The sequence below is a fragment of the Solanum pennellii genome, chromosome 2 (assembly GCF_001406875.1).
Source record: "Solanum pennellii chromosome 2, SPENNV200".
NCBI lineage: Eukaryota > Viridiplantae > Streptophyta > Magnoliopsida > Solanales > Solanaceae > Solanum > Solanum pennellii.
Window position 1 is genome coordinate 50,778,376 of NC_028638.1, and position 26,482 is coordinate 50,804,857.

A 26,482-nucleotide genomic window follows, 5' to 3' on the forward strand; every position below is an offset into this window, starting at 1 on the left:
TTTGCGCGGGCGAACGAAAATTATTCACCAGTACAAAATAAGTGAAACAATGGAATTGACCCGCTAAATTATCATATGATGTCGTGATTGATATAAAAGGCCAAATGCATTTTAAAAAAATGAACTAAGGGAAATTGGAACAATTACTACTTGTGGAAAGAAGAGTCGGTGAAGCTATAATGGAGTGGGGCGATTTTCTTCAACTGTCAAAATTTACTCTCTCTCTCTCTTTTTTCCTTTTCTTGATTCTCCCTCTGTAAACCTAACCCAATAATTTCAGTGGCCATTACAGTTCAAGATCTGAGTTTTTCTTAGAAACGAAAAAATGTCTTCTTTTGTGATTTTCTTGCTAACATTGCTCTCAATTTTCCCATTTCGACAATGTCATGGCCGTCTTTTCACTTTTGAAATGCACCACCGTTTCTCTGAAACTGTCAAGAAGTGGTCACTTCAGAAACTTGCTGCTCCACTTCAAAATTGGCCGGTGAAGGGAAGTCTTCAGTATTATACTCAGCTGGCCAACCACGATAGGTTGCTACATGGCAGGAGGCTTTTTAAATTCGATGGACCACTAACTTTCTCTGATGGCAATTCCACCTTCCGGATCAGCTCTCTTGGATTGTAAGACCAAACCAAACCCATCTTTTAAATTCCATTTATTGGGAGTATTTTTGTGTTTAATCTTGAAGTTCTTGGTTTTGCCCCTTGGATTCTTGACATTATAGTTTGAATTTGTATTGGGGGATGAATTTTGTAGCTTGCATTACACCACGGTGACTTTGGGGACACCTGGGTTGAAGTTTCTTGTGGCTCTTGATACTGGGAGTGACTTATTTTGGGTGCCTTGTGAATGCGGCAGATGTGCTTCTACTGATGATCCTACACTTTACAGCTCTGTATGTTTTACTCACTTTCCCCCTTTTTTAGGTTTATCTTATATCTTTATGAAATGATATATTGAGCGAAACGTTGTGGTGTGTAACTTAAAAGGGTTGATGAAAAGTGCCTTTGACAGCTATAACATTTTGTTGCATCCATATATTCTATGCTATTTTGCACAAGATGAATATGATGGAAATATGAGGAGCTTATACGAGAGCTTCCCTCTGACTCTAGTAAATGATGACTTTTTTCGTGTGAAAAGTGAAAACAACTGTCATTCATTGCAAGCCTGCAATAGTATCCACAAAAATCTTTGCCTTTAGGAATGTGGTATATCATGACTCTCATGAGTGTAATTAGATGCTCTGGTAAGACATTGGTACAGTAAACTAGACAATGATTACTTGCCAAAGAGATAATATTTACGGGTCCTACTCTTTTGGATGCCATTATTTTGTGAATTTTATAACCAAACTTTCACGAGAGTATGCACGATCGTAGAATTCTGTATCTAATTCACTTGTACATTATTGTCAACTGTGAACAGACAAATAAGTAGTTCTACCCAATGGAACTTTATGGGGACTGACGAACAATTGATATGTGAAGTGACAGACTTTTATTGCCTAGTTTTTCAGTTGGGATTACCATTTCACTATTAATTGTTCGATTCCATCACATCCTTACTCCAAACTTTGTACATTCATTTTGTCATTTCTTCCTCTAAGCCATGGTTGATAGAATTATCTTCCTCTAATTTAAAGATGGCAGGGTTAAATATACTGTTAACTTTGATTTGCAAGATAATTTATAAGGGTGGTTAGACGGACTGTTGTAGAAATGAGATGCACTTTATTTTGCGGTTCTCTTATATTTTTTCCTTTCTACTCCGGCTGAAGTGGATAATGTCTTTCGCTTCAGGATATTGAGCTTAGCATATACAGCCTGAATGGATCGTCAACTAGCAAGAAGGTCACCTGCAGTGATAGCTTGTGTACAGACCGCAATAATTGTCTCAGTTCAAATAACCACTGCCCTTATTCAGTATCCTATGTCTCCTCGGAAACTTCAACTTCAGGAATTTTGGTGGATGATATTTTGCACTTGAGAACAGATGATAGTGAGGAAAAAAAATTTGTCCAGGCGCGTGTGATCTTTGGGTAAGTATCCTGAACTTCTTTTTCCTAATTGAATCAAGTTTGGGCGTTCGTTGATCTCAGGCAGTGTATTTTTAACTGCTAGATGTGTTGTATGGAAAGTAAATTTGGTTAACTGAGGAGTTCTTGTGCTTCTGTCCAAGTTCTCAAATTCATCTCTGATACATGCCAATTTCAAGTGTGCAGTTGTGGACAGGAGCAGACTGGTTCTTTTCTAGATGTTGCAGCCCCAAATGGTTTATTTGGGCTTGGTCTCGAGAAGGTATCAGTCCCTAGTATTCTGTCTCAGGAAGGTTTTATGGCAGATTCTTTCTCTATGTGCTTTGGTAGTGATGGGGCAGGTCGGATTAGTTTTGGCGACAAGGGTAGCTTTGACCAGGAAGAGACCCCGTTTAATATAAACCCATTACAGTAAGTGGCAATCATGTCAATTAAATTTTTTGTGTCCACTCTTTCCGACTCTTTTAGATCCACTTAGTCACGCTCTCGTGGAAAACCTTTTGCAGTCCAACATATAACATTTCTGTAGATCAAATACGTGTTGGAACAACTGTTGTTGATTCAGGTTTTACAGCACTTTTTGATACTGGAACCTCCTTTACCTATATTGCGGACCTATCCTATACAAAGCTTTCAGAAAGTGTAAGAATCCTTTTCAAATGGTGTACTTATTTGTATACATTGTTAGATCATGTTTAAGATTCAAATGTTTTCTTCCCAAATAGTTCCATTCTCAAGTACGAGACAAGCGGCGTCCACCTGATCCGAGGATCCCCTTTGAATATTGTTATGATATGAGGTAATATCTGCTATACACAGCCACACATATTATTTATTTACTTATTTTTCCCTTTTATCATTTTATGATTCATATTGGACAGTCCTGATGAAAATACTAGCTTGATTCCTAGTTTAAGCCTAACTATGAGTGGGGGAGGCCAACTTGCTGTCAATGATCCAATTATTGTCATATCTACACAGGTACAATCGTTCAACTATCTTGCACAATATTTTCTTCTTAATTTCAGTTATCGCCTTTCCTGTATATGTACTAAAAACTGTCTCCTATGCAGAATCAACTAATGTATTGCCTGGCCATTGTGAAGAGTGATGCTCTAAATATAATTGGACGTAAGGCTTTCTAAGTGCAACAATGTTTTTGTATTTTCTAATTTTCATTTAATTGAACTGAATTTTCAAGCACATGGTAAGGAAGTTTGTTTCTACTGCAACATGAAACAAACGGAGAAGTGCATTATAAACTCTTGAGGGAACAACATACTTACATGGAAAAGTTGCACCTTTTGCATTAAAGAATTAGTTTTAGTGGTTTCATAAAATGACTTGAAGGAATTTGACTTGGGCAATTTTGCCAAAATATTGGAGATCGTGATTGAGGACATGACTTACAATCATCGTCTTTGATCATACCATTAGGCATTTGATTAAAGCTAAGACCTTAGTTCTAATTTAACTCCAAAAGTTAGCAGGAGGTGAGGATTGCCAAGACCATATAAGGAGACAACATATACTCTCAACAAATTTGGGAATCTCACATACACACTCTACTTCCACCTTCCCAGTCAAGTACTGAACATTGGAGTGTGAACAATATACATAGGGGCGTAATATTGGACAAACCAAAAATATAGATGGACCTGGCTTTATACCATGTTAAAAATGGTCATTAGGTTCAAGTGAACTCGAAAAGATAACTTGTGAGGTTAGGAATGCTCAAGACCCCATATGAGGAGACAAGAACCATATCCTCAACCAATGGGACGCTAATATTATAATTTGTTATATAGTTCATTCAGCAATTTTGGTAGCTGTTGTTCTACTGGAAGGAGTTTCCATGATTTGATTTTTCAGGACACTTCACTTCAGAAAGATAACCAGCAAAATATAGTTTTATTAGAGACAACAACAATTTTGGCTTTAATTACCTTAAATTAAGTGGTTTTCCCTTTATGTTAGTCAAAATAGAATAGAATGATCACCTTTCGTAGCATAAACAGTCCCACACCTTGTGAAATTGATGCTTCAGGTTCCTGGCAATGTAATAAACTCTCTAGCAATAAAACTGCCAGAGCTAATCTCAGCACTCTAAAAGTTTTGGTTGTATATCACCTATAAGATACTTTTAGCTGGCAGCTAAAAAATTGTACTAGTCATTTCCAAATTGTGATATCTGACTGTTGTTGCTCTTACTGATCTTTTTCCAGAGAACTTCATGACTGGATACCGCTTTGTGTTTGATCGAGAAAAAATCATCCTCGGTTGGAAGAAATTTGATTGTGAGTATTGTTTTTGGTGTTCTTTCTTCCAATAACTTAGATATTACAAGAATATTATTCTTTTCATACTTTTGGTTTTGTGGCCTTCATGCAGGTTATGATATTGAGAAAATAGACCATTTCCCATCACAACCTGTTAATACCACCCATGTTCCACCTGCCTTTGCTGTTGTGCCTGGAAATGATAATGCAGAGAGATCACATGAAAGGACGACAACTACTCGTCAAAGTTCTTTTGCATCATCTGTTTACCAAACATGTTATTTGAACCTCATAAACTGCTTCCTAGCATCTCTGATATTGCTACTTTTATAATTGCTACCATAAGCTAGTTCTCACACTCAGGATTCAGGTATGCTTCTTAGGACTTTTTAACACATATATAGTGCAGATAATCATACTTGCAGAGCTCCAATATGGACAGAAATTTTTGGTTTGCCTGCTCATATCTGATTTTGAGGCTAACCCATATAATGTATAGAAATGTTAATACATTACACTATGATAGTTTATGTACCTTATGATTGCAATAGAACAGTGAGATTGTACAGTGCCACCTTGTTCCACAGCCACAGCTAAAAACATATCTACTACTTTAGGCTTGAAACAATTACTGCATTTACGTCTCTACTAACTTCAAATCTTGAATCAACCTTAGCTTTGGCGATGATTAACATTATGGACTCTCTTTTATTTTATTTTTATATATAATATAGTAGTGGATTTTTGGAAGTGTGATGAATGGGGAAGTGATACATAAAGTAGGCAAAGGTTGCGTTTTAAAATTAAGATGGGAAAAAAAAAAGTACCAAAGAATGAAATCAGAATCGATGCGACTCTCCACCCAATTTTTTGTACTTGCAACCTTTTTTTTTTTTTGGGTTGTTGTCGTTTTTCATGCTGCCAGCAAGGTTCTTTTTTCGCATTTGGTCAATTATTTGGAATATTTTGTGGTTAGGTTGTCTGCTTTAAAATAGATTTCGATCTCATGTAATTGTACAAATAGGGTCTTGAAAAAGGCTAAATGTATGTAATTTCTATAGGTTGTTTTTGATGACCCTCCAAACAAAATCACTATTTTGTGACGTAACATAACATTTGAGAATAATAGGATGTAGCATTTTCTGTAAATACTACCTCCGTTTCGTTTTAGTTGTCATCATTTTTTTAGAGTCAAACGATATGAATTTCGATTAACATTTTAAGATGTAGTTTTTATTATATTGATATAATCAGGTCATCGAAAAATAATGTTTTAACAAATTAAATTACATTAGTAAAAAAACTAGTAATTTTTTACTCTATAAATTCAAATCCTTACGTAATGTGTTTGAATTCATTCTTTTAAACCAACAAGCCATGTCTGTTACGTGCCATTCTGGAAGTAGGAAATATTGATAGAATAATAATAAATAATATTGTTGTTGTTGTTTACTTTCTCTACTCTATTGGTATATTGTTGCTTTCTCTACTTTATTCAATGTACCATGATTGGCGGCTTTACTAAAAAATAAAATAAAATTAATCTCTCTTTTCGTTTATTTTTATTTATTATTTCAATTTACATGTTCATTAAAAGATAATAGTAATACTTGATTGATATAAGCATTGTATTACATTATTTTTATTAATTAATATTCGATATTAGATTTTTATAAAATGATTATAAATATAAAATAAATAACTAATACTAAGAAAAAAAATTATTATATGTTAGAATTAATAAATAAAATTAAAAAAATTATTTTTTAAAATAACAAATAAATAAAACTGAACGAGTAAAGGGCTACACCTATGACCAATTCATTCGTGAGAAAAATGAATGGCACAGTACTAATAAAAAAACACGTCTTCTTGTGACCATTGACTTTGAATATTTTACACAAGAATATATTTCAATTTCATTAAAAATGTTAAAATTTCAGACTTTATACTTTTAAAAATATCTTTACATACCATTTTTCTTGGGCAGTTTTTAGTAAATGGATGTAACTTGAAAGTCCATTAATCAAAGTCTAGTCAAAGCATTAAAAATAGTTGGAAACAATTTCGGCCATACAATATATCGGAAACTTCCAACTTTTTTATTTTCTCATTTTTTATTCGATGTTTAGAATTTATATAAGAGTCTGGTTATATTTGAATCACATACTGTTAAATTTATATAGAAATAGTACTTTTAATAGAATTTATTTCTTTTATATTTCGTATTTGAAATCTCTAATTAAAAATAAATTAGTCTTACCGATCAATCATTACTTATGTGTGGAAGCTTCCTATTTATTCCAATGTATTAGGCTTCATCTAGACCCATCGCTATTTTTGTATAACTACCCTATAAAATTAATGTGCCGGTCTAATGAGAAAAGAAACATAGCTTTAAAAAATACTTTTTTGGTTAGCCAAAAATAAAGTATATGGTCTATTTTATATTTATTTAGTTTTAGTATCAAGTATATTATTTTTTTTAAAAATATTTAAATGACTTATAATAATTAAAGGTAATTAATATAATTATTGTTTTATTTTTTTCGTTTTTTTATAAGGAGTATGTGAAGAATTATGAACAAGTAAACGTGAAGAAAGTGTATAGGAGTATTTGAATTTTCGAGTCAACTTTAATATAATATATTTTTCTATGAATCAATTTCACGAAATAGGTTCTTTAAGAAAGTATTTTTCTTACACGTTAGAATATAGTGAAGTAGTTTGTAATAAAGTAATTTAATAATATTCAGTGCTGCTTTCTTACCTTCTACCTTAGAATTGATCAATTCAATTTTATTTTTACTTTTATAAAACTTGTGGTATTCATGTCACAACTCTTCAACTTTTGGTTAAAAAAAGAAACAAATTTCAAGCAGGCGTGATGCATGCATTAAAATTTTAAAATAGGTCTGAAGCATCAGGAATTAAAACCAACAAAAAACTTGAGGAAAAGAAGATCTTTTTTTTTTTTGTAAAAAAGACTTTCTGAAAGAAGTTTAATTATTAAAATATTATCAAAGAAGGGAATTTGTATTCTTTTAATTAAAATATTTTAAAAACAATAAAAAACTTTGCTGGAAAAAAAGGAGTTCTAAGAAACTTAAATAAACACCAACTTGAAATATTTATTAAAGACTAAAATAAATAAATAATGGACAATCTCAGGAGAAAGATTTGAGGGCATATTTATTTTCCCCTTTTGATTTTTGAGACTTAAGAATATGATATGGACGAATGTACACGGTTTGTACCAAACAAACGCACCTCATAGTTAACAACTCTCCGTAGCTTAAAAATAAACAATATCCTCTGTTCGTCTCAGAATACTTATCATATTTATATTTTTTTTCTTTTTTATAAAATAATATTATATTTAATTATCTATTTTTATTTATAATCTCTGTTCATTTTTAATTGTAATGATTTTCTTATTTAAAGTCAAAGTATAATAATTTTGACTAGCATTTTACTATATATATTCTCATCATATTAATGCAAAAATTGCAATTTATAATATTTTTCCTATAATTTTTGAATACGTAAGGTTTTTTTTATCTAAAATATCGAATTAATGTAATCTAATTTAATTTTAAAAATTAATCAAGTTGATACTCAAAAAACGCAATATGACAAATAAAAGTGGATGACGAAAGTATTATTCTATTTGTATGTAATAATTAAGATATACGCAAGTAAAAGAATTTTTTTTGATTAATTTTATTTTAAAAATTTAAAATGAAGTTACATATTTTATCTTTAATAAGGATGATAAACAGTTCGAGATTAAGTAGTACTTAAATATATTTAGGTAAACTACGTTATAGAAATTATTAGGATATAAAAGTAGGATAACTCATTTTATCTTCCCCAAAACCACTTTCTAGATTTATTAATCAATTCACAATAGCTTTGCCCTTTGAATTTTCGCCACGTCTACAACTACATTATTGCTGTTTTTATTACGGATAAAGGTACTTGCATATAAATAATTGGTTTGGGATTTCAGATTTGTGTCTGAATTGTCTAAAATCATAGTAATTGAAATATAACTCGGAATTTTACAAAATTTTGATGTCTAATTTTATGTTTTATTTTAAATTTTTGGTCAGCTAAAATATCTTTTAATGGAAAAAACTTACTTATTATATCAAGTTAATATAATTTCAATTATAAATATATTGATTTGACATAAATAGCAATACGATTTTATCTTTTTTAATTCCATTCCACTTCTCTTTGAGTCCTTTATTTATGATTTTTTTTTAATTAAAAAAAGGGGCCTTCAATAATTTTCTTTTGCTGTGAAAAACAACATCATGAGAAATTACTTTGGAAAAGTCAAGTGCAGTTTCCCAAAAGGGAATGTAGAGTGCAAAAAACATTATTACAAAAGAACCCTATGCAATTTCTTATGTGTTTCAAAAGATGAAATTCTCTGCACTTGCCAGTTACCAGCAACAAATAACTGCAGTAAAAAGATTACAAACCAACTATAAACAGAGTACTAAATAATTTCTTATTTTCAACCAGAATTTTCAAATTTTAATCTTCCATTGCCTTAGCTTTATTATTATTTTTAAATTTAATTAAATTTTGATATAAATAATATATAAAAAAATTATTTTTAAATTTAATCAAACTTTAATATAAATATATATATAAAAAAATGAAAAAGCTGCGGTAAAAAAGCATGGAGCGCTCAAGCCCAGTATAGAAAACAGAAGAAGTGGAGCCCATAACCCGCCACCCAAACAAGTCATAGGTGACCAAACTCCGATGCTTTCGTCTTTCACACAGTAGTCGACGACTTTCTTCCACCATTTTACCCTCTTCTAAAAAACTACATATGGAAGCAATGCTTAACTTCTTCAGCTTCAAACTTGTCAACCCATTTTATTTTTCCTTTCTCAAAATCCCCTTTTATCTCCTCACCTTTTCTCTTTCTCTTTCTTTCTCCCTGTATATATATATATACATACAAAGAATCAGTCTTTTTTGTTTTTCCTTATACAAACATGCCTAATTCTGGTAAAATTCGTAATTTTTTCCTTGCCCCAATTCTTTTCTTGGCGATTCTTGGATACCAGTTGAAGAGAACTGATGGGTTTGGGACATTCGGGTTTGATATCCATCACCGGTATTCGGATCCGGTAAAGGGTATTTTGGACCTTCATGGGTTGCCTGAGAAGGGGACTGTTGAATATTATTCAGCTTGGACTCAACGTGATCGGTTTGTTAAGGGCCGTCGCCTTGCTGATACAACTAATCCCACAGTGCCCCTTGCTTTTTCTGGAGGAAATGAAACTTTGCGGCTCAGTTCTTTGGGATTGTAAGCTCCCTCTGTTTGTTATTGTGTTTACTGTCTTTTGCTTTTATCTGTTACGCTGGATGTCACAGGTTGACTCTGGTTTTATTTGTTTTTGTCTGTGTTCCTATATCAGGAAAAATAGGTTACCTAGACAAAAGAAACTCTATATCTGTGTTGATAGGAGGCAACATGAATCATTGAATTAGTAGGGGAAGGTCCATGTCTCATTTATAGTTTGAACAAGAAAGATGTGTGATGTCAAACCAAATAGGACATTAACTCTATTTTGGCAATTTAACTGTATAAGAACACTGACTCTAAATGTTGAATTTACTTTGATTCTGGTTCCTGTCTAAAGCTCTGAATTCTGTTCTTATTTGGATTTTCCTCTCCTCTGCTGTCTTTTAGTTCTCTCTCAAGACAAGGGGTTGTTGTGATGTTTTTGGCAGTAGCATGTCTGTAATTAATGTGTTTTAACTGTAGAGTTGTGAAGTCTGTAATATAGATATATAGTTGTGATGTAACTAGTTTTTTCTTTGGCAATTTACAGCTTGCATTATGCAAATGTCACTGTGGGCAGTCCTGGGCTATCATTTCTAGTGGCACTTGACACTGGCAGTGACTTATTTTGGCTACCATGTGATTGCAGCAACTGTGTGCGTGCCCTTCAGACACGCAGTGGAGGAGTATGTTAATTCATCCTAGTACTTTTTCTTTTTCAACTTTCAAATGTTTAAAGAGTTTTTCTTTTTATTGATCATCTCTTCTGTATATTTCCTTCGGCAATGAAGAATATTGATAATCACAAGGAGTAGTTGTGCAAACTTTTCTTCCTTTTGTAATTAAGAAACCTGCTGATAACTCAATGGCAGCACACAGTAGATTTCTCTTAGTCTTCCTTAAACAGTCATTATGATAGTAACAAATTATCTTCTAAGTTAGCAAGATATGTGGTGGCCGTAGAAGTTGAGGAAGTATTTTTCTGTCAAGGAAGATTCATAACTAACACAAAATGGATGATTTTCAACAAAATCAATATTTGCAAAGTGAGTTTGATGCATGTAATATACTGAAATAGAAACGAAATTTATGATCCATATCGTTCGTAGCTTGTTAGTCATTGAAGAATTTTGAGATTCTTAATAGCCTAAGTACTTCACTCCCGACTCCACCAGAGTTTGCCTTCAGTAACAAAATTTTATTCCTCTTTTGCCTTTCCCTTTTTACGTTTCTGTATGCGTTATTTCTTGGTTGACTCTAACAATCATCCATTTTCCTTTGTTTGCTTTTGAAACAGCGAATAAATCTTAATATCTACAGCCCTAATACGTCTTCAACGAGTGAGATTGTTCCGTGCAATGGCACTTTGTGTGGACAAAATAGACGATGCTTAGCTTCACAGAATGCATGTGCTTATGGAGTTGCATATCTCTCCAATAACACCTCATCATCAGGGGTACTGGTGGAAGACATCTTGCACTTAGAAACAAATAATGCTCAACAAAAAAGCATTGAAGCTCCAATTGCTCTGGGGTGGGTATAGTTACTTTTACTTTATAATTGGAAGAGATTAAGGTGTCTAGTACATGCCTTGTTTGAGATAGGCAATCACATTCTAGTTAGAGCAGACTTGGAATTTTTAACTACTCAAATGATAGTGTTTATAACTGGTTCCATATACCAAAATTGGTAAAGCAGTGTAATTTGGATCTTCTGATGCTTTTTTCATCCACCATAAATTTTACTCTATTTCTTTCATTCCAGGTGTGGGATAAGACAAACAGGTGCATTTTTAACTGGTGCAGCTCCTAATGGTCTATTTGGACTTGGTATTGAAAATATATCTGTCCCAAGCATGTTAGCAAGCAAAGGTCTTGCTGCAAATTCTTTCTCTATGTGCTTTGGACCTGATGGTATTGGAAGAATAGTTTTTGGAGATAAAGGAAGTCCAGGCCAAGGAGAAACACCACTCAATCTTGATCAACCACAGTAAGCTGTCACTTCGATTTTCTGGTTTTAAACATTAAGGGAAGTGAGAATTCAACTGAATATGTATTTACTCGTTCTCTCTCTCTGGATGCAGCCCAACTTATAACATCAGTCTGACAGGAATAACAGTAGGAAGCAAGATCACTGATCTTGATTTCACAGCCATTTTCGACTCTGGCACTTCATTCACATACTTGAACGACCCAGTTTACAAAGTCATTACAGAAAACGTGAGTGAGAAACTAACTGTATGAGTTATCTGTGGACTGTGTTCGTTGTATTTTAAAACTGAATAATTTGCTTCTTTTGCAGTTCGATTCTGAAGCAAAACAGCCACGTATTCAACCTGATGGCACAATTCCTTTTGAGTACTGCTATGGGATAAGGTGAGCCAGCTTTTGATTTAACTTTTTACTTTCTTGATGTCCTTTGAACTTTCAGGACTAACGTGCTCCATTTAAGCAGTGCAAATCAAACTACATTTGAAGTTCCAGACGTAAATTTGACAATGAAAGGTGGCAACCAATTTTATCTTTTCGATCCGATAATAATGCTCTCACTCCCGGTAAGATGGTTTCTGTTCCTTTTATGTTAGAGCATTCTCTTTTAAAATATTCTAATATTCAGTTGTTATCCTCAGGACGGTTCAGGCGCATACTGTTTAGCTGTTGTGAAAAGTGGGGATGTCAACATCATTGGACGTAAGTATCTGTCATCTATCGGTTGCTCCTGATGTTTTATTCCTTTCCATTGAAATCTGTAATGTAATTTACACTCCTACCAACTTATGATCTCACAGTTACCAAGTTTTAGAAGTCTCAGTTCCTATCGTCTATCCATATAGACTCTTCACATTATCTTAAATTATAAATTTTGGAAACCTACTTGTAAAACTTGTTACATTCTCAAAAACCTGAGCTATTTGTCAATTTATTGTGATCCTCTTTCTGTATTAGGAATATATGACAGAGCAACTAATACATAGATCTTTCTGCAGAAAATTTCATGACTGGCTATCGCGTAATATTTGATCGGGAGAAGATGGTTTTGGGTTGGAAAGCCTCTGATTGTGAGTTGGCAATCCTGAATATGACAATTTTAGTGTGCACACCTTTTCATGTTTTAACTAGAAACCTTTCTTGGCAGGTTATGATTCTGGAGAATCAAATGATAGATCAACAACTCTGCCCGTGAACAAGCGCAATTCTACTGAAGCGCCTTCGCCTACCAGTGTGGTGCCCGAGGCCACCAAGGGAAATGCAAGTGCAAATGAACCCGCTACATCGTTCCCATCTGTTCCATCATCTAGACCTGCAGGAAACCATGCACCACATTTGAATTCCTTCTATTACCAATTTATGATGGCTATCTTTTCCTTTTTCAGCTATTATTTGATTATTATTTCTTCTTGAGGCTTTTATTTGTCCTCTGTATAATATTGAGTTCTGTTACAGCATAGAATTGAAGTGTCCCACGGCATTTTTGATATTGCAGTTTATACCTGATATATGTATTGTAAATATAACTCTGATTTCTTTCTGTCTTTTTTCCGTTCAAGATTCAATACATTTCGTTCATTAAAAATAGCTTGTAAAGGGTATTTTCTTGTTTTGGTTCTGTATGATCCTTGAAATTAAATTAGCAAGTGTATGACCTAATAGTCAATGAAACAATTAACAGCCATGGGAGACCGTTTAGACGCCACCAAAGACGACTACAAACCTGACTTATGCCCAGCTGAGTAGGTAGACAAGCCAGCGTATGTGCAAACCGACATCACCATTACTGTATCAAGGGGAAAATAATGCATGAAATCGTACTTCTGTGGTATTTCTTTTCAAACAAACTTCAGCTCAATAATCAGAATAGAAGTCGCTGTATTTTGAATCTCAGACGAGTACAGAGGAATTACATTAAGTTTACAGTCGACTACTGTAAAAAAAAAAAAAATTGAACATGGTACAACGTACATCTCTGCAAGTTAAGACAGCAAAACAATGATGCAACCATAAATATAGGCCATACAGTAAAAAATAAAGGAAGTAAAAACAATTAAAGTTGCTACGTATTGAGATTCACTAAGGCCACTATTCACCCATACTGAACCATCATCCATTTTTAGGAACCTCGTCTGTCTAATCCCATGAGAAGTCTTGGATCAAAATTTATATAACCTTACTTTTCACTCTCTTCTTATTTTACTCGCTTTTCATCTTTCTTCTTTGCCCTTGCTCGACTTTTTTTGTTCTCCTTCTTTCCTCCCTCTCCATCGATGTTCTTTGACATTGCTTGACTTTTTTCATTCTTTACTACCGCCTTACCTTGAGAGGACAATGATAATTGTTGTGATTTCATCTTAATAGATTTAACTAAAGAAGATAGCTCGTGCTTCTCCTTTCTTGAAGGCAAATCACCAGACTGCAATTTTTCATTTGTTGCTGACTCTAATGTTCTAGTTACTCCGGGCTGTTGTTTTGCACTCACAATTTCTTCTTCAACCTTGTGCTGCTTTTGTGCCAACTGACGAGCATAAGCTGCACTCCTGCAAAAACCAAAATAGATACCTGTAAACAAATGAAAAGAGCAAGCAGGCTTTGTTTTGGAATTGGGAAAATGCCAGACCAGTTCTGTTTACAAGCACAAACAAGAAATTGGTGTAAACAAGATGGGAAATACCGTTTGAACTGAGGATCTGTGGGGTCCAATGCAAAGAGGTGTGATTTAAAGAGAGATGAAAACCGTGGATCTTCATAATCTATAGTTGGCAACTTGTCCTCTACTGGAATTCTTTTACCCTTCTTCCCCTTTGCCTTCTTAGGTTTCATGTTGTAACCCTTCAAGTTAGGGTCTCCTCCTTTGTCATCTGCAAGTAATAGCTCAAGCTCTGCTCTACTTGCTTCAGCTTCTTCAGATGCTTCAAGGCTCTGCTTCCCTTTCCTGGTGCTCTTACGTTGGGAATCCTTATCCCCTTTTGCGGAAGGCTCTTCTATGAAGAAGTCCTCAGGTTCATCTATAGGTTCTTGATCACTATCGCTGCTCTCATCTTCTGATGAATCCTTGGTGTTACCTTTCCTGGACTTCTTTTTCTCCCTTTTCTTTCTGAGATAAGCTTCCCACACAGTTTCCGACTGTTTATCCTTCTTTTCTAGGATGCGTTTGCTTAGATCTTCCAATCCAGTGTTAAATGTGACCTCCATGTCCTGGTCATCGTCCTCGTTATTTCCATCTGAACCCTCCCCAGACTGGAGTAACGCACGGTAGGTATCATGTTTTTTCTTCCTTTTGGCAGATTTATCTTCTGTGTCATCATCACCTTCCTCACTATCATCACTTCCACTCTCATCAGAAGCCAAAAACTCTTTCAACTCCATATCTGCAAGCTGCCAACAAAGAAACAATATCAATATTTGCAGAGTAATAGAAAACAGTATTGAGGGAAAGGCATAAAATCTTCAAACCCCAAAAACGAATATCCCTTAATAAGGGACCTTTATATTGGAAAGTGCAGCACAACCCTACCAGCAGCCATAATAGATAGCATAATACTAACACATAGATAACCACATACAACACCTTAGGTACAAGCAAGCATGTGCACACTATATCACTATCCCACTGTATAGGCTCACTGACAACACACCCAAGTAAAAAACAAAGAACAGAAACAGTTGTCAGAGGTGACTGACAATCTTCTCACACTTGCTAATATCAGTAAGAGAAACAGTTTGTCAAAGTTCAAAATTTTCACGGAGATACTAAACTAAAAGACACATATACACACACTCTACATCAAACAAGAGTAAACCTGTTTATCATTGAACTGTCTCTTCAAGGTCCTGATGCGTTGTGGCTCATCCTCATCCCATGTAAGTTCAATATTGCTATGCTGCAAAGCTCGAGTGTGAAAATCTAGACCTTCATAATCTGCAGGGGCCTAAGTACCAGAAGAATATAACAATCGAACACAAATGCAATTAGATTTTATGTTTTCAGCCAATAATAACCGTTAAAACTAAAGGCTCCTATGATGAGAAATCGTAGCCACAAATTACCTCTGTTGCAATGTCACGTGGTTGATGCTTGAATTCCATGGAATCTGGAATAAACCTCAAATCTAATTTGTTTGATGTTCTCTCAAACTCAACTCCGTCGCAAGTTTTGTAAAGATAATCAGCTGTAGCACTTGAATCGCATTCCACCACAGCATAATAATACCTGCGAAGTACATAACAAAGTATCTTTGAAAAGAGACCTATACATAATGAAAGACGGGGAATTAACAAACACAGAATGGAGTAGCATAAGGGTAAAAAAAGAAGAGGAACCAAATAAATTTCATAAAGGTTTATCAACAAGTTATCATTTTTAGTCGGCAAAAAATGCAAGAATCACTTAAAGATACATTACCCAGAAAAAACACAGAACCAAATCATCACCTGAGCCGACTCATCTCATAGGCGCGTAATTTCTCATTGTCCATCTCATCATCTTCTTCTTCTTCTTCATCATCATCACTGTCTTCATCTTTTGCCTTTTCCTCGTCAAATAGGCCAACTGGACCATGGACAGCCTCCTCTTCCATACGCTTGAGACCAAAGTCAGATGGATAGACAGCAACAGATGTTATTTGACCCCCTCTTGGGAGAAAGGAGCTCAATAGCATATACAAGTCAACTGCCTACATAGCATAACAGCTTACTGAGAAAAGAATTTAATAGTTCTATAGAAGTTAAAATACATCAAGGCATAGTTTGGTTAATGGCTATTTATGGAATATAATACAGGGTTTTAATAACAGTGTCAGGTTTGTTATGAAGTAAAGGTGCAGTGAAATATAAATTATACAGGGATTCCATACTCCAAGGGATTTTTTTTGTCTTCTATTCTGATTCATGCATTACTACAAAATATTTCATTATTTCACATTATGCAGCATAAACAATATATAGATTTCACATAAATTATGCTTTAAAGGAGTGCAGAGCTTAACACTGAAAAGCGAAAACTAAACAATATTAGCTATGCAGAGGTATCTACCAGCAACATTGTATAGATCACTTCAGTAGTTAAGAAATTTATATTACAAACCAAGTGACCCCTTATAAGTTTGAATCGAGGTGCAATCCACATTATGACCAGGGTAGGGTATGATGAATGATAGACAACGCCCAACACTATCATATATTATAGACAAATGCATGAACCCATAGATAGCCTCCCGTATACACCGACTACCATTTCTATTATTTTGTAAATCATACAGAAAAGAGAACATTTTTGCCTGCAACTCAACTTCAAAGCTGAGGAATACTTCACCACAATACACCAGTGCATAACTTTTTTTTATAGGCAGCACCTTTCCACAACTATTTCTATTTTCAAAATTGAATGCTCGGCACAATCTCTTAACAATTTACTCCAGTGTCCAGAAATGCTCAAACTGTTATTCCAAAGTTATATGAAACATTTAGACAACGCCAGTAATGGTCAAACGAAACTGAATATTCTCATCCCACCAATTCAACCGCCTGCAGGGCCAAATTCATCTTGATAGAGTTGGTTTAAGCAATTATAAATTATAGTATTGTTAATGTAAAACAATTATAATTTTACCATATCAAAGGACAAAATTTCCAAAATTTGACACCTTTCTAGGGATCATTCAATTAATCCATATTGGAAAAGAAAAAAAAAACGAACCTTTACTCTACCCCAATCCATGTTAACAACAGCAAGCCTCTTAGTTTCCTTGTCAATCTCAGGCACATCCTCTTTCTGATTCAGACCAAAACAAAAAAATTGCAAAATAATTAAAAGCCATAAATTCAAACATCATACCCAACAAAAATGCTGTCTTTTTCATTGTATACCAGCACGAAAGTGTCTTCCTCCTCTGAAGAAACTTCGTCCATTTCATCATCAGAATCAGAATCAGAATCGGAATCGGAATCGGAATCGGAATCGGACGTACTTGCCAGTGAATTATCACTTCCCACCTCTTCATCTTCATCTTCTTCGGACTCTGATGATACGGCGCCAACTTTCTTCAATTTATGGTCTTCAATTTCTTCCTCACTCGTCCCACTGTCACTCTTGGTCTCTTCTTCTTCTTCTTCACTGTCATCATCGCTTTCAGATTCTAACACCTTTAATTTCTCCTTCTGCCTCTTCTGTTTCTCACCCTGTTCTTCTTCTTCTTCTTCCTCAATATGGTAATAATGGTCAAGAGGGTTTTTAGCAGAAGATTTACGGGGTTTGCCTCTAATATCAGTCGGTGCTTTTGATGATACGAAGTTTTTATCAGTGAACATACGATTAAAGCGAGAATCAATGGTAACTTTAGACTTTTTCTGCGGTGGTTCGCGGAATCTAGGATCCGAGTGTAACGCCGCAAATCGAGAATCATTGATGACACTCTTTTCAGTTCTATTTCCTCCGCCGCTTTCATCTCTGGCTGCGGAGGAGGCATCGGCTGGCCTTTTCCCCTTTCTGTTCTTATTACCCTTGTTCTTTGACTCCATGAATACGTTCTTCTTCTCTCTAAAACCCTAAAACCCTGAAATTTATTACATAATACAGACCGTATAAACATGGAAGAAGAAGAAGACGACTTTACAGCTCCATGAACATTCAGAGCCCAATATCGGCCCAATTACATTAGTTGATGAGCCCAGCACAAATACTTAACTGGATCAAAATCGGATGACTTACATAAATAACCTTGGAAGTTGATGGTTGAACTTTTGACCCTATTTAATTATGGGAAAATTGTATATAATAGCAAACTAATAATCTAAAATAAATGGAGTAGCTAGAGTTTGATTTAATTGTGCTCCATAGCAAATGTTTGCAAAAAATTGTCAGGCGCCTCTCTCCCAAGTATCTCGCTCGTCACTCTCCTCCAATCTCTCACTAGCTTCCTCACTTTTTATATAAATACAAGTGTATAAAAATTGTTTCTAATTGTATAAAGCAGAGAAAATTGTATAAATACATATATTTTTGTTCCTCTCTCACCCTTCTTCCAGATCTCGCTCGACACTCTCCCAAATCTCGCTCGACACCCTCGCCTTTCTCACTTATACAAACAGAAGCGAAATGTATAAATTGCGTTTCTGTTTGTATAAAGCGTGAGAAAATTATATATACACATGCAAGTACATATATATTCGTCCGATACACTTATAGTTATACAATAAAAATACTCCCCTGCCCAGTTTCTTTTGTCTTTCTCTCTTTCTCGTTTTATACAATTTTCAAATTGTATCTAATTTCTCTCTTTCTCGTTTTATACAATTCGATTCAATTGTATATTCCTTGTCAAGTCTCTTTTGTCTTTCTCTCTTTCTCATTTTATACAAATTCAAATTGTATATAATCGTTCTATACACTTATAATAATACAATTCGTATTATACACTTCGTTTTTATACAGTTCTCTGCCCAAGTGTCTTTCTCTTTCTTGTTTTATACACTTCGTTTTATACAATTTGCTTCAACTATATATGTATAGTGAATTATACAGTTTCTATGTTTGCTATAGAGCGCAATTATGCAAACTTTGCTATGTCATACAATATGAATTTTTTATTGTTATATGTGAAAGTTGCCCTTTAATTATTTATCATATATATATGGTAACGTATTATATCGTTACTTTAATGTTTGTTTTGATGGTTACTTGTATCTTTGTTTGATTGATTGTTACGTATTGTTTCATAATGTGTCTTGTATTATATTGTAACATCTTGCTTATTGGATGTTAAATAAAGTCTATATGATCGATTTGTGCTATTGTTTTTATCTTTTATTAAATAATGTTAGTTAATAATTTTTAAAAATATTAATTAAGATAAATATGATTATTAATTTACGTGATATGGATTTGACATATTATTTATTGTAAGGGCGAGTGAACTACATACAAGCTAGGAGAGGTTTAAAAATCTTATTTTGATTGAGTCTAAGAGTTCAATTAATACAAGGTTAAGTAGAGGAGTTCATAATACATACTCATACAAGTACAATAGTAAATTTTATCTAAAGTTAATATATTTATTATAAAATTGATTCATATATATTTCTATTGTTAAACAAATAGTTCATATATATTATTTTCTATAACAATAATAAAAAAGAATAATTTTAAATTTATTTGTTTAGCCTCAAATATTTATATTTCACTAGACTAGATTTTGGAAACTTTATGTATTGTATTAAGAGTTCATGTATATAGTGGTAGAGGTTCACGTATAGGACTCAAGGTCCATAGATATATCTACGATGAAGAGTTTATATACCTGTTATACATTTCATTGTAAAAGTAGTTTATATATTTTTTTATCATTTTGCAAATGACTCAAGTATATCTTTTGGTATAATTGAAGTGAAAAAAAATAATTTTTTCATTTATCAAACTCTAAATCGCAAAAAATGATGGGTATATGGAGGGGTTTTCCTATTATCTTTCCAACCCTATGTTGTTAACGTTGTTCTACCAAAACAAAAACTTTATGAACTCTTCTAAACTTTTTGGTTAAAAATTAGTCGATTACAGCTAAAAAATTAACCTTTAATTTAAAGGGATCTTAATCATCAACTCATTTAATTAGTTTTTTCAATTCTCGTCTGGATGGTTATTACATGTTATATTATATTTATTGTTAATTTAAATAGAATATTTATTTTGATAGTTAATTATACTTTGATAGGAATTAAAATGATTGACGTTGTTATATATTATTTTATAATTTATCATATTTTATTGTATCGTAAAACAATAAAATTTCAATCGGTAAAAGCCAGCCTGCATTGCATTCCTAACTACCAATCACATCAATAGTGCAATATTTCAGGCTCTTCAAATTATTATAACTAACCAAAATTAGCCTTAGATAACAAACAAGCCATAATAACATGAAAAACGGTTTTGATGTTTCAATCTCAACTACTTTACCAGTAATTGTCTTTTAATTGAAGGGCAATTACTTTTTTCTTTCTTTTAAACAGAGTAAGTCTTATATATTTCCAAAGAAATTATAAGATAACAAGAGTTTTTAATGTATATGAATGTTTGAGTCGACGACTTTTAAAAATAATTTTTTTTGTAAATTACATTGAATATATTGTTATTAAATATGAAAGTTGAAAGAATCGAGGATGCTATTTTTCGTGACAAAAAAGAAAAGGAAGGACATAAAATGTTTTAGTAATGCTTCAAAAACACTCGATTATGAAAAGATTATGCATGTTACCAAATTCACTGTTAGAGCTAATATTTTCAATTTGAGATTCCAGTATCCATTTTACAGATATGTCCTTCTCTTTCAAGAACACCCCTATAAATAGCCTTACTAATTTTTATTTTTCTTCATCACAAATCATTTAGTTATTAATTACCACCACTTAAGCTAGAAACTATGTCATCTTCTTCTGCATTAATCTTGTTTATCTCATTGCTAATTTTCTCACAAGGGAATGCACTTAGTTCAAATTACTATGAGAACACGTGCCCTGAAGTTGAAGATATTGTTACACAAGTTGTTACTGAAGCAACAAAAAAGGACAAAACTGTCCCTGCTGCTCTTCTAAGAATGCACTTCCATGACTGTTTCATAAGGGTACATTTTTGCATATATCAAATCTAATTAGTACTATACTTTATATAATTCGTTCTGTTTTTTTTATTTGACATAGGGTTGTGATGCTTCGGTGTTACTAAACTCAAAGAAAAACACTGCAGAAAAAGATGGTCCTCCTAATGTTTCTTTGCATGCATTCTTTGTAATTGATAATGCAAAGAAAGCCATTGAAGCGCGTTGCCCTGGCATAGTCTCGTGTGCTGATATCTTAGCCTTTGCTGCTAGAGATTCAGTTGTCGTTGTAAGCAAACACTTCTTATGTCTGAACTGTCTGATCATCTCATCTAAAAATTTATTCTTCCTCCATTTACAGTAATTAACTTAACGTCTATGAACAGTCTGGTGGACCTTCATGGGACGTGCCTAAAGGAAGAAAGGATGGAAGAACATCGAAAGCTAGTGAAACTATACAATTGCCAGCTCCAACTTTTAACATAAACCAACTTCAACAAAGCTTCTCTCAAAGAGGATTATCACTTGAAGACCTTGTCGCTCTCTCAGGTAATCTAAACAAACTTATATACACTTATAACGTTAAAAGTAAATAAATTACACTATCGGTGTATATAACTTGTTATGTCATGTTACCTTTCTTACTTTTGGGGTTACTAATTCCACTTATTGAACAAATGATGTGTCTCAATCTTCAGGTGGACACACTTTAGGATTCTCTCATTGTTCATCATTCAATAACAGGATACACAACTTCAATACCACACATGATGTTGACCCAACATTGCATCCAACTCTAGCAGCAACTTTAAAGAGCATTTGTCCACTGAAAAACAGGGCTAAAAATGCTGGAAGTCCCATGGATCCTTCCTCAACGACGTTTGATAATACATATTACAAGTTAATTCTGCAGAACAAGAGTCTATTCTCTTCAGACCAAGCTTTGCTCAGTAATCCCAAGACTAAAAGTCTGGTTACTGATTTTGCTAGCTCAAAAGACGCGTTCTTCAAGGCTTTTGCTAATTCCATGATCAAAATGAGCAGCATAAATGGAGGTCAAGAGGTCAGAAGGGATTGTAGGGTGGCTAATTAATTATTAATCCTTCCAAATTAATGATAATATCCAGAAAAATGGAAGCACTGTGGAGATTTGTGTTTTTATATTTTTCTCAGATTTCATTTAGCAACTTATTAAGAACACTTTTTTGAAGTGTTACTATAGGATTTTGAGGAGCAGAACTTTTGTCAATTTCATTATCACTATTGTATCAATTTGTATTTTGTAACTTACTATAAATAAATCAGTCATTATCAATGTATCAGTATTTGATAAAGGCTTGCGTTTTTATAATCCTGATCAATCCATGTGACCTGCTTGATGAACGTCAGAAATAAAAACATCAAAAATTGGTTCATGGGCATTGCAATAATTCTATTATCCTACTATCGGTGCTACAAATCAAGTTTACTTGCGCTCGGTCTTTGCACCAAAATCAATAAATACACAAATATTTTTTAAGTACACCTTTATCACTAACCAAACTGAATTTGTGACTGGATTATTACTCCTCCAAGTGGCCCAAATTTCTACTGTCTACTAGTAGTTGAAGTAATTTGGAAAAAGTTAGATAGCAATGATCCAATTCAGGAAAATCAAATAGAGGTCCATATAAAGGGTCAAACTAAGGGCCACGCTAGATTTTCTTTGATTTAAAGCTAGATGTTTTTAGATCCCACTCTTGTATGTCCACTGATATAAAAAAAAATAAAAAATCAAACATTTCAAACTCCAATGTTAGTGTAAATGTAACATCACAGTTTACATGTATAAATTACTTGCTTCAATTGCGTTACGTTCTTAGCTAAATTCATATAAATTTCAAGGGTTTATACATCTTAAGAGACAACCATCCGATATGAGATTTTAAAATTTATCTTTTCTTTAACAAATTCATACTTCTAACCAGTAAAAATCAATAAGCGCACTCACATAGAAAGAGTAAACCAACTAAATCTTGCTTATTAAAACATGTTTATAACTTAATCATTGAGAATCCGAGGTAATTGTTTAGATAAAAAAAAAAGAAGTAAAAAGATTATTCTCTCTATCAACTTTTTGACATTTTGGTTTTATATAGAAGGCTCTAGCTAGCGGGACATTGGTGGTGGAGTAATAATCAAGTAGATAAGCATCAAGATCAAATCATAATTATGTGTTATCATTGCAAACAAACAAATAGATACTATGCTTCATATTAATAGATATAAAGCCATGTGTGAAGTGATATTTTACTTGGCTACTTCCTATCTTACTCTACTAGGTACCACCTTTTTTTCAAATTGAAATGACTAATGCTGAGAACCAGACAATTTAGCTTAATTACATGCATAATGACTTTTCCCCCATAATAACCACCATAGTTAATGATTAGGCATAAAGCAGAATTTCTGCTGGACAGACAAAAAGTAATGAGAAAAATAGCAATTAGAGATGCTTAGAAAACACTCTACTATCTATGGCAAACATGCATGCCACCAAATTTTACTATTCAAGTTAATCATTTCAAATCTACAAATCAAAGAATAATCACAAAGGTTTGGCTCTCTACTTATAAGTAAGCATTTGTAGTTGTCAAATAACACAAGTCATAGAATAGTTGTCCAATGGCATACTTTGTTCCATTGTTGAGCACATTTATTTTTTTCTCCATCTACTATTCTCAAAGCAATGCACTTAGTTCAAATTACTATGCAAAAACATGCCCTCAAGCTGAAGACATAGTAATGAAGGTTGTTAAGGAGGAAGCACAGAAAGACAGAACAGTGCCCGCTACACTTCTAAGGATGCATTTCCATGATTGTTTCCTACGGGTAAATAAGCATCTTCCTCTTGTTATTTCTAAGCATATTAGTTATTTTACTGTACTTTCTACCTTGCTTGAAGGGTTGTGATGCTTCTATTTTGTTGAGCTCCAAGGGGAAAAACACCGCGGAAAAGGACGCGCCTCCTAATGGTTCTTTGCACGGATTCTATGTTATTGATGGTGCAAAGAGAGCAGTTGAAGCTATATGTCCTGGCGTAGTGTCTTGTGCTGATATTTTAGCGTTTGCTGCAAGAGATGCAGTTGTGTTAGTAAGTACATATCCCCTGCTAAGAAAACACTGTACTACAAGTGTAGATGTATGGTATAAATGTTACTAAGTTTAAATTTCATTGAAGATGTTAGTACTTAAGTAGAGACTATAAAAATCAGGACTAGCTAACAATACTGTAACAGCTCATCCCACACGTCTTTTAAAGACTGTTTTTTTATCTCTCTCTCGTGTTTGGATGATGTGGATTTGCCTAGAGTGTAACAAATACTATATTCTAGAAGCTTATTGCTAGTTGTTTTTTCAGTCAGGCGGACCTTACTGGAAGGTGCCTAAAGGAAGAAAAGACGGACGAATATCAAGAGCTAGTGAAACAACACTGCTTCCAAAGCCTACATTCAACATTTCTCAACTCCAACAGAGCTTCCATCAAAGAGGTCTCTCACTAGACGACTTGGTGGCTCTCTTAGGTCAGCATAACCACAAATGCTCCAAACTTGATTTCTTAAAAACTTACATCTGATACGACGATACATTTCTTCTCTCTGGCTTGCAGGTGCACACACTCTAGGATTTACCCATTGCTCATCATTTATGAACCGTATATACAACTTCAACGCCACACATGACATCGATCCTACACTACGTCCATCGTTTGCAGCAAGCTTGAAGGGCATATGTCCACTCAAAAACAGGGCAAAAAACGCAGGAATAAGCAATGATCCTTCACCAACAACATTTGATAATACTCATTACAGGCTAATTCTCCAAAAGAAAAGTTTGTTATTTTCGGATCATTCATTGCTCACTATACCAAAAACGAAGAGCTTAGTTTATAAGTTTGCTACCTCAAAAGCAGCTTTTCATAAGGCATTTTCTAATTCTATGATTAAGATGAGTAGCCTTACAGGAGGTCAAGAAGTTAGAAAAAATTGCAGGGTTGTAAACTGATTAATTATTACTTCTAATTTGATATATTTATGTAATTTAAATTAGATGAAACAGAAGAGCTGATCAGTTGTTTCAAATGTTATAATTGGGAAGAAGAAAAAAAGAAGAGAAGGGAATAGACAAAGAAAGTTGTTACCACAAGTGGCCGGCACAAAGAACACAGCATCAAAGATTAGTTCCCTCGCCTTTTAAAAATAATAAGTATTTTATCATAATTCTCATATTAATCATTATTTGATGTATAATTTCAAATTTTAAAAAATAATTTAAAAAATAAAAAATTACTAATTGGAGGAGTAATATTTTTATGTAAAAAGAAATTCAGTGGATATCTAACACCCCACAGACCACAAGTCCCTCTATGTCAATTTCCCAAATTAATGAGTGACTAATATTTGATCAATAACTAAATAATAGCTCCTAAAATTTATATTTGTACTCCATGGTTGTAATTTATATAATTGCATTCGGTTGTCTATTCTTTTTTATATATAATTTAATTATTATTTTTTTTAAAAAAAAGACAGTAATTTTGATTGCAATAAAAGAAAAAAAAATCGTTGGAATCACGCACATCATGTGTTAGTAGAATTTCTTTTCTTCTATGTCTTCTTCATCACTAAGAACTCCATTGAAGCTCAGTTTAGAAATTGTTGACTATTGTTTCGAATTTAGTATATTTATACAGTTTAAGTGCCTCTTTGGTTTGGATATATGAATTTATATATTTGTATAAAACTTTAATTTGTGTATATAGTCTTGTATATAAGTGTATATTGTAAATATGTATATAAATGAAAAATAGAATTCGTTGTAGTATATATACATATACCTGTTAGTGTTGTTGTGAGTTATATAAGTATATGAAACTGTTGACTCGAATTTGTATATATTATACAGTGAAGATTCGTCCTTAGTTTGGATGTATGATTCTGTATATATACATTATATAAACAGATTTCAATTTATGTATGTGTATAAGTTTGTGCAATTGTATATGTCTAAATGAACATTATACAAAAGTATCCTTATACAAATGCATTGTGTATGTATAAAACGAGAATGAGAGCAAAACAAAAGAAAATTGGGCATGGGAATATTTGCATTGTATAATTATTAGTGTATAGGATGAAAATATATATATTTGCATGTGTATATATAATTTTCTCCCGTTTTATACAATTGGAAACACAATTTATACATTATGTTTCTATTTGTATAAGCG

At 33.3% G+C, this 26,482-nt stretch overlaps 5 protein-coding genes across 6 annotated transcripts; 4 read left to right on the plus strand and 1 right to left on the minus strand.

Moving 5' to 3' along the window:
- The first annotated feature begins 92 nt into the window (after positions 1-92).
- Positions 93-4,893, plus strand: LOC107008947 (aspartyl protease family protein 1-like). 2 transcript variants are annotated; one of them, XM_015208173.2, is made up of 10 exons: positions 93-621; positions 758-896; positions 1,804-2,042; positions 2,226-2,450; positions 2,546-2,681; positions 2,765-2,838; positions 2,951-3,020; positions 3,113-3,170; positions 4,265-4,336; positions 4,431-4,893. In XM_015208173.2, the coding sequence occupies exons 1-10, from the start codon at positions 326-328 to the stop codon at positions 4,649-4,651; spliced, it is 1,530 nt and encodes a 509-aa protein (XP_015063659.1). In that variant the 5' UTR covers positions 93-325; the 3' UTR covers positions 4,652-4,893. The 2 variants fall into 2 exon arrangements, with proteins under 2 accessions (XP_015063659.1, XP_015063658.1); XM_015208172.2 differs by having other exon boundaries at positions 96-621; positions 2,921-3,020.
- A 4,128-nt stretch (positions 4,894-9,021) lies between these two features.
- Positions 9,022-13,166, plus strand: LOC107008814 (aspartyl protease family protein 1-like). Its single transcript, XM_015208005.2, has 10 exons — positions 9,022-9,653; positions 10,183-10,318; positions 10,930-11,165; positions 11,397-11,621; positions 11,716-11,851; positions 11,934-12,007; positions 12,087-12,186; positions 12,262-12,322; positions 12,619-12,690; positions 12,768-13,166. Exons 1-10 carry the CDS (start codon positions 9,340-9,342, stop codon positions 13,031-13,033), a joined length of 1,620 nt encoding a protein of 539 aa, XP_015063491.1. The 5' UTR covers positions 9,022-9,339; the 3' UTR covers positions 13,034-13,166.
- Positions 13,167-13,455: 289 nt separating this feature from the next.
- On the minus strand, positions 13,456-18,220 carry LOC107011966 (pre-rRNA-processing protein esf1). Its single transcript, XM_015211660.2, has 7 exons — positions 17,492-18,220; positions 17,322-17,396; positions 16,058-16,299; positions 15,674-15,836; positions 15,427-15,555; positions 14,298-15,001; positions 13,456-14,163 (listed from the first exon to the last, which is right to left on the minus strand). The coding sequence occupies exons 1-7, from the start codon at positions 18,140-18,142 to the stop codon at positions 13,815-13,817; spliced, it is 2,313 nt and encodes a 770-aa protein (XP_015067146.1). The 5' UTR covers positions 18,143-18,220; the 3' UTR covers positions 13,456-13,814.
- Positions 18,221-21,015: 2,795 nt separating this feature from the next.
- Positions 21,016-22,564, plus strand: LOC107010550 (peroxidase 64-like). The gene is made up of 4 exons (XM_015209840.2): positions 21,016-21,240; positions 21,317-21,502; positions 21,600-21,762; positions 21,912-22,564. Exons 1-4 carry the CDS (start codon positions 21,040-21,042, stop codon positions 22,304-22,306), a joined length of 945 nt encoding a protein of 314 aa, XP_015065326.1. The 5' UTR covers positions 21,016-21,039; the 3' UTR covers positions 22,307-22,564.
- Positions 22,565-23,836: 1,272 nt separating this feature from the next.
- On the plus strand, positions 23,837-25,398 carry LOC107009520 (peroxidase 64-like). Its single transcript, XM_015208864.2, has 4 exons — positions 23,837-24,084; positions 24,158-24,346; positions 24,614-24,776; positions 24,863-25,398. Exons 1-4 carry the CDS (start codon positions 23,878-23,880, stop codon positions 25,255-25,257), a joined length of 954 nt encoding a protein of 317 aa, XP_015064350.1. The 5' UTR covers positions 23,837-23,877; the 3' UTR covers positions 25,258-25,398.
- Positions 25,399-26,482: the final 1,084 nt, after the last annotated feature.